Consider the following 11,680-nt stretch of genomic DNA (forward strand, 5'->3'; position numbering starts at 1 on the left):
TGAGCAGATGTTATGAGTAGATAAACGAGAGAGGGGGGATGCACGCACACTATAGTGCGATAAAAAATGCATTGCGCAACTTATTGTGAAATATCTCCTTACGTATCGAACATAGATTCTCCAACTTTTGCTGGACTTTCAAGTTTAAAGTCCATTCGAAAGGACCGAGCCAAAGGGGAAATTTGTGTGAAGTGCCTTTCCCAAGGACACTTTGGACCGAGCTGAGGCTCAACAAACCAGCAAAACCACAATCTGTCGATCATGAGTCCGGTAGCCCAACCACTACACTACCAACACCAGGTACCACTGTACATGACCCCCTCCCCCGATCATTTTTGCAGGTGATTGTCTTGGCCAGGTAGCCATAATAAGAGCAAGTTTGACTAAAATATGGGTGTCTGCATGTGTGGGCTATTTGTTGTTTGGGGTCCCAGTGAGAACCAGTTGCTTCTGGCATCTTTGGGAATTTCCATAAATGCAGCATTGTTGTGGTGATTGATAGCATATTGAAACTGAAACGGAGCCATTGGCAACACAGTGTAAGTGAAGGGAAAGAAGGAACAGTGAAGGGGCCAATTGTTATATTTACTAATTGCAAGCTTTAACCGTGTAAGACTAGTAAGAGGAACAATTAGTACAATTGGAAAAGTTTATTGCCCTTTGCTCAAATCACGCCCTTGTGAGGATTTATTTAGAATGGGTTCTTATGCAAAAGGTGTTACAAGAGAGCAACAAACATAAAAAAGAAGAAGAGATTTAGGATGATAGCTGTTTGATGAGAAAGAAGGAGCAAACGACTCCGGAGCGCCTACCAACCACCCACCTTCATGAATCTCAGGAGGTATGACTATGATATAATTGTAAACATTTTATGCCCACATTGACTTAATTTTGCATTTTTTTATTTAGAAGGTGGGCTGCTTCAACCCAACCTGTCAGGGTCAACTCAGGCTTAGAGAGATACAGTGTCTAGGCAGGCAGATGGAGTTACTCGATAAAAAAAACTTCACAAAAGATTTGCACTCACAGCTTTTGTAAGTGTCTGTTAAGAGCTTGAACATTATCCCTCAGACTCAGATGTATTATTTAGAGAAACTTCAGTGAATCAGGATGAGTTTCAAGATTAATTGTTTCATTGGGTCTTATTGCGCTTTTGAATTCACTGTCATTGATATTCTGTTTTTTTAATGACTTGAAAGGAGGAAAAAAAGTCTGAAATATTATTTCTTATGTAGTGAGTGCCAGGTTTCATTGACTTCCGAATCAATTACTGCTCGTTCACTGCACATAGTGTACATAACCTTGAATACCTTTCTTTCAAAACCTGTCTCTAAGCATGCATGTTCAGAATACACACATGGAATACATAGCATTGTAGGATGATATTGGATCTGACCACATTCATGCAAGCAAAACACAATTATGAGGCCTCACTATCACACACTACACAGAGAGGGAGAGGTAGGGAGACAAACATATGTAAAGAATAAAAAGGTCTAAAGTTTAGATTCCGAGAGTGACAATAATTAGTCAAACGAAAGACATGAAACAGTCAATGTTTAATATATCACTCAAAATCAGTTCACATGAAGACCCCTGGCTGGCCAGGGGAGATAAAAAGTCCGTTATCACACCAACAGAGGGCACAACTGTGCTAGTGGAATGGAAGTCCTACGCCACAAGCTTCTCTGTAGTCAACATCGGTCCTGGTGTCTTTTCTGCATATATAAGTTCACTTTGTTATTTTCTCATCCATGTCCATTTGTCATCAGAAGGTCTGGCTCATCACAACAGATCCTGTAAATCCCACGGTGCCAATCCCACCTTCAAATGACCAATGTGGTCTCACTGGGCATTAAAATTTGACAGAAAAAAAAAAAAATTCCACATAGTGTACTTTCTGTGGACTTATTATTTGTAAAAAAAAATTTTGTCATTCAGCAGAGAAGTTGATTCATAAAAATTATCAAAGAATAGGGGATGCAATTTACACAGAACAGTTCTACTGCTCGTATCAAAGTTCATTTGGCCTCAACAGTAGGCAGGACGACCACATGGGGCTGAGTTGAAGGTCGACTTTGATCACCACAATCTTTTCCTTTTCTGAAAAAAAAAAAAAAAAAAAAAATGTGAGGCATTCTGGTGAAATCGGGTGCTCGTCAAAATAGTGAAATCAGAGAAATTTAAGCATTTTTCAGCCAGTCTGGAAATTTTTTTCTTATTTTTGTTTTTTGGCTCAACACCTTGTATGTCCATTCAAAAACACTTTTTTTTTAAAGTGAGAATTTTGTGGGAAAAAACTGATTAAAGGCACAAAAAAAGTAAATTTGCGGTTTCCAAGGACTCAGGTATGGAAGTCACCAAACTTTGGCGGCCATTTTCTCACTAATTTTACTTCTGAAACCAGGCGACATCATCTCCTTCAATTGTAAATATCTCGACTTCTATTCAAGAAAAATTGATATTTTGTTCACCGAAAGCAAAGCAAATGAACAACTGTTAAGGTGATTCTAATAACTTCATATGTCAAAAAATTGACGATCGCCTGATTTCACAGAGTTGTGATGTGACAAATATATTTCCCAGTCTACTCAGTACTTTTGAAATAGCATGTCAACTTCCTGATGGATAAGGTAAGGAAATTAATAAATAATAATAAATAGCATTTATACTGCGCATTTCCATTTCCTAAAAGATGCTCAATGCGCATTACAATGAAAAAGACATCACATCTTAAAAATTAATCGATACAAATGTGTACGTAAAACAAAGTATTATAAATATAATATAAATGCATATGTGTAAAATTTTATACCAGAAAAACAGTCTCGTAGTGAGGTTGAAAATGTGTTCACTAAAAATATACAATGGAATAAAAATTCACGAACAGTCAAAATAAAGTTGAAACGTGAGTAACTAGAAACATTCATTAAAACATTAATTCTATACAGATAGAAAAACATTTCCGTTCTATCTCTCTCTCTCTCTCTTTTCTCTCTCTCATTCTCACTCGCTATTTCTTCAGTCTCATAGTCTGGCATACACATGCATATATATCACAGTACATCATTATGACAGGTATGCTTTTTTCTGAATAAAAAATGCTTCAGCTGATTTTTGAAAATGGAAATTGTTGGGGCAGATCTTATTTTATATGGGAGTTCGTTCCATACCTGGGGACCAAAGAACAAAAAGGAACACTCGCCGTATGTTTTGTAATTTTGTTTTAGAGTTTTAAGAATTAGATTGTCAGAGGCTGATCTAAGGGCTCTAGGTGGATTATATAATTCCAGGAATGTTTTAAGATAAAAAGGTGCACTATCATTTATACATTTAAAACAGAGAACGGCAGTTTTGTATTTAATCCTTTCTTTTATTGGCAGCCAGTGTAGTTCTTTCAGTCGAATAAGTATGGATTTTTAAACAATGTAGGTATCTTGATGCCTCCCATGAACACAAGTTACATAATAATCATAATTTAGGAGGCAAGCCTCCAGCCCAGCAAAAAGACAGAGATATTCGTTAAAAATTCTCCCTACTCCATTATCAACCTTGGGTCTCCTGCATGCGACAGTGAAGCAGACTAACCGCTGCACGTCAGACAGTGACTATGGATGAGTTGATGTCATTTCAACATAGTTTGCATATGATATACTTTTATGGAAGGATGGAGTGAACTATGCGAAATCTACAAGCACAAGTGTAATACTATTACAGTGGAGTCCACTTATGACGAGTCCTGAAATAACGAGAAGACTGTTATAAAGACACTATTCTAAAACCCTATTTTTTCCCTTCTTTATCTTTGTAAATAAAATACTGCTATAACGCTATCAGACAAACAGGTGAGTCGGTTATAGCAGAATATTGTTGCTGCTGTGCACAGCACATAGGCCAATTATAAGATGTAAAACCTTGCCAGTTGAGAAACTTAAATGGTGATCTAGCGAAACAAAGAATGGGAGAGCCCACTTGTGCCAACAATGAAGGCCGAAGCGAATGAGTAGGCAGGGAGTGGCATGCGCAGACAAGCAGAACGCATAACGTGACAGGCCAGCCCAGTGTAGATTATCTAGGCGTACCATGCCTCTCACTTTTCCGATGCGGGGATGGAGAGGTCACAGCGCTGTGATGGATGGAGCGAATGTGTGAGTGTGACGTGCGCAAGCAGACAGAACGCACAACTGGGTGTGGTGTGGTGGGGTGGGGGACAGCACAGCGGGCGAGTCAGCCTAGAGCTAGAGCCCCTTTTTTCTAATCGCCAACACCGAATTGTCAACATCACATCGCTAGCGCAAGAGAAAGAAACCCGATTTGATTTTTGATTAAGTAAGACCGAGACACTAGAAGTCATGTTGAACAAAACCATCATCAGGGGAGATAAAAAAAAAAAAGAAAAACACAGAACACCAAACTCATAGATTAGGCCTTCTTTATTTTTTGCCTTCAATATATTACTGGATCCCTTATAACAAATATCCTGCTATTCCCTCTCGTTATAACAGGATTCCACATTTGATGTGTCTCAGTAGATCTAATGCTGAATACTGACCATATGCACGCAGGCCTGTTCCTAGGCAATCACATTTATATGGCAGTGTATGCAAGTAAAATTATCCAATTAAATTCAAATGGCACTGCAAAAGAGACTAATTAGTAGAAGGTTTACTTGTTGTCTTGAACGCTGTGCCATGCCCTTCGGCCTTACTTATAGAAAGAGGAATCCCCCATGCACAGTTAGAAATGAACTTTCAAAATCAGTTTGATTTTATTTGAATTTTGAATACCACTAAGACGGGGAAAATCTTGTGTACCTCAGAAGAAGTGCTTACCTGGATGGTTGCTCAGGCAAAGGCTCCATTTCGGGTGGCAGCAGATCCAGCTCATTGTCTGACATGATTTGATTCTCTGCAAAAAGGTGGAAATCATATGAAGTCACAGATATCTAGTCCTATACATGACTATAATACAGTGGAAACCCAGTATACATCTCATTCTCAATCTCCCCCATCCCCCACACCCAAAAGAAAAAAAACGATACCACCAGCCCCATCTACCGTCAAGTTTTGCTAACGCATATAAAGAGGAATGCATGCAAGTATTACCATTCACCACATGCCTGAGATGTTCAGACCCTACTAAGCTAATGTAAATTTGCCCTGCGGTGTAAACTGGCCACCAGAGATAGATTCACACAACAAATGGAGTATGGTATCCATTCCACAGCTTCACAAGCAGTGATAATCTTCCTTTCTCTCACACACAACTTTGTGACTGTGAGCTAGTGCTGGTCGTCAATTCCCTCCCTCCCTGCCCATCCCACCTCCCCACTTTTTGTCCTTCCGGTATGGTACTTGTAAATTTCAAGCAGCATGCATTTGACAAGTCAGTAGTTCATGTAATTTTTCAATTTGAATTTATATGGTCATGACTAATACAATCAGTTGGAGATGTGAGGAGTTTATAACTGCTTTCCCTGTATGCATGGCAATTGCAGAAAATAGATGACATGAAATTTACCTCAGTTTGTCTCTATAGCCCGTTCACTTTCGTCTGACCACGGTTAAAACAGGATAAATAGGCCTACAAATTTTCTGGGTCTTTGCATGCGGGTCTAAAAGTTAAGCAACCAACAGAATCTAAAAGTCCATTCATAAAAGTCACAGCAAACTAAGGTTCCGACACATTTTCTTTGATGTAAGCCTGAAGCGGGTAAAATAAATAGTAGGGGATTTACAGCATACACCTTTAACATTGAAAAGTTGACATATTTTCCTCAACACAACTCTTTAACCTTTGCCTGAGAAACACAATTCAAGGGACGGAGAGAGTAATTTTCGAGACTCATGTGGAGACGTCTAAACAGCTGAGGGATGAAATCTACAACTTTACACTGAAATGTGGGGATAAGGCGGTGTAGCTGTCTCAAAATGAAGAATTTGAAGGCTACATTACTGTAAGTCATTTATTTTAGTGATCCTGCGTATGCATCCAAAAAGTGGTTTTTAATATAGGACCCAAAGAGAAAAACTTTTTATTTACTGGATCAAGATTTTTTTAAAATATTTTTTCATTTGGTTGCTGGTTTGCAGAAGTGCAATGCAAAGTTAGGTGGGCATAGGTAAATTAGCAAAATGAGCTAGAATTATTTTTTTTACGTGGTCAGACGAAAGTGAACAAACTATACCAGTCTTTAACACAAACCAAGGCAGAAAAGCAGGCATGCTTGACCAGTCAGGAAAAGTAAGAAATTTGGAAACATATTTGAAAACATGGCCTTCTAAAAGTCACAACAGCAAATCACCCTCCATTTCTCTGCAGCTTGGCAGAAGGCAGTAAAAGCTTCTCATGATAATGTCCTTCATCTAGTATCGTAATTGCAGAATCCGTTCCATTGATGATGGGCACTCAGTGCTGTTTAGCAGAGGACCTTGTTATACTGCCTGCCCCACAATACGGCCAATTTCATGCTCATTCAAACGGAAGTGGTATAAAAGGGTTTGGCAATACATTCAAAGTGGGTGCATACTGTATTAATCCTCGTCCTGCGGGGGCCAGGTTTATGTCGCTCGAAAAGCCTATTTTGACACCTCGCCTTCGTTCCGGTCCCATGTCAGTCAGGACCCTGGCTCAGGGCACGGGCGCCGAGCATCATCTCCATTCAATTCGGGTCCCGCGTCGGACCTGCATTCACGCGGCTCAAGTGTGTGTGCATCAGTCTGCTTGAGTTTGTGCGCGTTTGTGGCCTATTTCTAGAACCGCCTGCGTTGGTCTTAACCGAGGCATACGTCTCATTCAAAACATGCAAAGTTGGTACAGTAGTCTCCGCCTAAACGCACGGTGCTCGGGAGGGCTCCTTAGTGTGTGTTTACACGGAGCGTGCATTTACATGAACCTTTGCAAGGGATGAAGGGACACAGTCATCTCAATTCCTAATTACTCTAGCAATCTCCCTTGGAGGAGGGGGTCATTTAGGCAGATAAGGTGACGACACGTGACTGTTTTGTGAAGGGTTCCCCAACAGGGGTTAAAAATACAAAGGCGTTGAATGGGGGGGGGGGGGGGGGGAACAAACTCAAAGTAATGAATATGCACCATAAACATCGGGAACAGATAGCCTATGACTATGAGGAAACGGTTGGTGATAGTCATAGAGTCGACGGACCAGCCACGTGACTTTCCAAGCGACCGTCCCCGACCGTAAATTCATGCAGAATCATCCTCGAGAAACATTTTCTCTTGTGATTTGTTGAACAAGTACGTAATAAGTTCTTTCAGCGCAGCTTATTAGGCTTACTTGGCTAATCTTTAATCATATAGAGGCCTGTCTAGTGTTTTACGGCGTTTTCGCATTTCGCGCATCAGGTTAGATCTAACTAAACATTACACGCAGTCACTCAAACACCAGTCTGAAACCTTCTCTCAAAGATTACATTTCCAGTGACCAATCAAAAAACATTTCAGTCCCCCCAATCCCCCCCCCCCCCCTCCCCCAAACATTTAACCGACCAGACCGAGATCGAGACCTATGCGTCAGTGGAAAGTAGGGTGTGCAAACGTTGTCTATCACTCGCTTTGTCCGGCGTGAGGGGCACTCTCACCAAATATCCGGTTTTCTAGTAAATTCTAGGCTTGCCGTATGCAGTCTGTGCAGGTTGTAGTGAAAATTTCCCCTTGCCAAGCCTTGTCGGCGTGTTTCGCGGATCGGAGCGTGCGTTTAGAGGGAGTGACCGTGCGTTTGTACGTCTAAATTATATAGAAAAAAAACCGTCAGATGACGAAAGCGTGCGTTTGAGCGGAGCGTGCTTTTGTATGGCGTGCGTTTAGACGGAGACTACTGTAGCTCTAGATGTTCGTCCAATGAAATTAGAATAAATTGACCCACTTAGACATGAGGAGCTCGAAAGGATAGTCAGGAAACAAGACTTTCATTTTTCAATAAAAAATCTTTCAAATGAGTTTGACTTTGTATGAAATGATACTACCTGATAAAAAATAAGCTTGTTTGATAGTTTTGAATACCATTGTGCAGGTAAAAAGAACAATTTGAGAGCAAAACATTTGGAAATTGACCTATATTATCCCCTTTCGAACCCCAGATCATTCATAACAACAAGAGCGTCTAAAAAGGTTATTTGAACGGGCGTAACTACTTGTAAGGTCTTATCAGCTTATGAGAGGGGGTTATTCCTGTGTTCGTAACATTTTATAAATAGAAAGCTATTATAAAAGAAAGAGCGTGATTTTCGTCATCGATTAACACCCTCCCACGGTATTAATGGCGAAAACGCATGTTTCCAGGCCCGCTCACTGTACACCAGCAGTACACACTGAGTGACCCTGGCAGCCTGCCCGGAACGTTCAACGTAGTCGGCTGCAGATACGATTCCCATCTCAGCACAGACGCAGGACAAGAATTAAGAGAAGGTAAATCATGAAAGTTGAAGAAATGAAGCAAAATGACACTCAAAGTAGCCAAATTTTTTTCAATAAATGGCTATTGCATTCTTAACAAGGATAGGAAAGATTATACAGTTAAGTTTAGGCTATTGAGCACACCTGTATATAAGCGCAGCCAGTAGATTTGTTAAAAATCGAAATTTTTTTCACAAATATGCCGCAGATTATACAATACAGATTAAATACATCACGTTCATTCAGTACTATCATCTTCATGTCTGCTGAATCCACGGCAAACTTCTTCTGGTCTTCCGAGTTGGAGTTGAACAGATCAAGCAGTGTTGCGGAAAACATGTCAACTTTATAAGTTGCATGCTAAAATAGATGAAGGAGTGATGCTCCAGCAAATGCAAAAATCTGCAAATAAGCCTCGTTGCTGTTTTAGCAGCAGGGTTTAACACTTTGCCACAACATCTCACCGATCAGCAAGAACACCGAACTTCCACTCTCATCACAAAACACCGATCGGCAATGTTTACCACCCAGTTTCTTCGGATTTCCTCTAAAATGCTTGTGATGGCATGGGTTTTTACAATATGAGCCTAATGATGACAAAGTGTTAAAGCTGAGAAAAAATATTGCAGCTTATAATCCAAACTTTTGAGTAAGTAATCTTATACAGCTTACCATCAGCAGAAAACATAGCAGTGCCCCGTCCACTGGGAGCAGAAACAGTGTAAGAAATGTAATCCCGCTCTTGTGCCTGGTTTCCAGTTTTGCTGCCTCTCCGAATCTCAGGCTTGGGGGGACAAATAAACATGAATTACAATTAAAGCATGGACATGAAATAAGATCTGGTGCAAATATTACATGCTCTAGGGTATGTGTGCAGCATGTCTTTCCATGTCTATTTACTCTCTCTCTCTCTCTCTCTCTCTGTCTGTCTGTCTCTCTCTCTCTCTCTCTCTCTCTCTGTCTGTCTGTCTGTCTGTCTCTCTCTCTCTCTCTCTCTCTCTCTCTCTCTCTCTCTCTCTCTCTCTCTCCCTCCCTCCCTCCCTCCCTCTCTCTCTCTCTAATACTAACTTAGTTTATTGTACTATCTCTACTTAATTGTATGTCTCTTTGCTCTTTGTCTATCTACAGACAACACTATCTGTCCAATCTTGGACTCATATCACTAGTATCGGTCAAAATAAATGGAATAAAAATGAGTGGGGAATTCTCACTGTGCATGGAAATTATATATATATTTATACATTTACTTGTCTTTTTGGTAATTCTTTATCGGCTTACACATACTCTGTGTTTGTGTGAGGGGGGGGGGGGGGGGTTATGAAAAGATAGGACTTATAGGGTATACAGGCAGTCAAATACTCAATTTTTTTAAATTAAATTCTCCAACAAAATCATTTACTCTTTTTGACTATAAATGAATAATTAAACAGTAGACAGTTAATGAGTGCAACCAAAACTCACAAGTGGCTTTTTACTAGGACTTGATGCTGGAGCCTTTGTGGGCAATACCCCGGAGGGCATATCAGTCTGGAGAGAAAGAATGGTTGTCATGTTGATTTTGAAATTAAAATATGAAGCTAACTAAATGTCAAGCATAGGTCTACAAGCACAATAAAACGGGCATGAAGGTACTTTAAATGGAACCAAGAAGTCAGCATCACAAAACACAATAAAGGATCTAAAGTCATCTCCTGAGAATTCAAGGGACTGTACCTGCACAGAACATGTACAATCCTTTGTCCCAGTAATAGAGGTGATAGTAGTGAAATTGTACATGTACAGGTTTGTGGCCTTTACTTGCCAGGTTTTCCTAGTCTCAATCCTTTTTTAACATAATATGTGAGGCATCATGGTAAAATCAGGCGCTTGTCAAAATAATGAAATTGAAGAAACATGCAAATTTTCGTTTTTTGGCTTACACCTTTTATGTCTATTTAAAAACACATTTATGTGTGGATTTTATCGAAAAGCGTAGACTAAAGGATCAATTTTTTTAAATGCAAATTTTCGGTTTCCAAAGACTCTAAAGCTACGGAAGTCACCAAACTTTGGTGGCCATTAAGTTGTACCTCTTAAACCAGGCGATACCTATCTCCTTCAATTGCAAAATATCTCGACTTCTGTTCACAATAGATGGGGGGGTGGGGGAGTTTTCATAAGAAGCAAAACAAATGTTAATGAGCAAGCTTTAAGAAGATACCAATAACTCTGAGTGCCCACAACTAGACCGGCACCTGATTTCACTGCGTCGTGATACATATAGGCTCCCTATATATGGTAAAATCATACAGTGGGTGTCGCATTCAATGAGAAGTCAGCTACAACAAGGAAATCCTTAATCCCCGATTTTTCCTCTATATCTCTTTGTAAATGTACGTCAGCTCCAACAAGGTTGCAAACAGACAGAAGTCGCTTTCAACGAGGTCGCGATAACCAAATAAAAGCAATTAGCGGCCCCAAAGGCCAAGAGTTTTTCTCCTTTCTCTCCATCTCACACGAAGCACAAGGCCCATCCTCGATTTCTAACACACTGTATTGCTAGATCTAGTGTGCCTCCTAATAATATGGGCCCCAAAGCCAAGAGGATGGGCGAGGGTTAGCCTACGGTACAGATGGGGTGGGAACGCGATGCGGTCAGTGTGGAACTGGATGAACTCTGGATGGGTAGGTCTAGATCGAGACCTTCATATTGTTAAATTTATTTTTTTTCCCTCAATCAGGAAATCCAAGCTCTGGCCTTTTACTTTATGTAGGTCTAGGCCTAGATGTGAGAGGGTATGTTTCCACCTGAAAAGTGTTCCGTAAAAAAATATATTTTAAAATGCAGAAATGACGGTCTAAACACAGCTCAAACACGCGCACACTGATGCTGTTTGAGATTTTCGTCGTCAGCGGGAACAACTGTTCTAATTACTGGTATTGGTACATCGAGTAATATAATAACTTGTCTCCTTTCTTTTCTTCAGCCTTAATCACATTCAATGAGAGATCGGATCCAACGAGGACAACAAGCCGGCCCCGGCAACCTCGTTGAATGCGACACCCACTGTATAACTTTCCTGGACACCACAGTCTATTTGTTAGCAATGCTTGGAGGGTTAAGAGAAAAGATGCATCTTGAAAGCCAATGGTCACTGTAAACTAGCAAAGTGACAACGCTAGTAAACCTTGTGAGTTAAGAAAAATGTTATCCTCTAGCAAGTTCTAGTGGACATTCAAATGGGGGTATTTTTTTTTTTGGGGGGGGGGGGGGGGGGTGGGGGTT

At 40.4% G+C, this 11,680-nt stretch overlaps 1 protein-coding gene across 5 annotated transcripts in view; it reads right to left on the reverse strand.

Annotated features, from left to right (window-relative positions):
* Positions 1 to 640: 640 nt before the first annotated feature.
* LOC101850494 (uncharacterized protein C10orf67, mitochondrial) overlaps positions 641 to 11,680 on the reverse strand; it is a 36,951-nt gene continuing 25,911 nt past the window's right edge. For all 5 annotated transcript variants that reach the window (XM_035971147.1, XM_035971149.1, XM_035971146.1 and 2 more), the window contains 4 exons: positions 9,877 to 9,942; positions 9,088 to 9,199; positions 4,833 to 4,908; positions 641 to 2,103 (listed from right to left, as the gene is read on the reverse strand). In XM_035971147.1, coding sequence (XP_035827040.1) covers positions 2,022 to 2,103; positions 4,833 to 4,908; positions 9,088 to 9,199; positions 9,877 to 9,942 — 336 coding nt within the window. In that variant the 3' untranslated portion in view covers positions 641 to 2,021. The remainder of the gene's footprint in view (positions 2,104 to 4,832; positions 4,909 to 9,087; positions 9,200 to 9,876; positions 9,943 to 11,680) is intronic.

This window comes from Aplysia californica, unplaced genomic scaffold (genome assembly GCF_000002075.1).
Source record: "Aplysia californica isolate F4 #8 unplaced genomic scaffold, AplCal3.0 scaffold00386, whole genome shotgun sequence".
NCBI lineage: Eukaryota > Metazoa > Mollusca > Gastropoda > Aplysiida > Aplysiidae > Aplysia > Aplysia californica.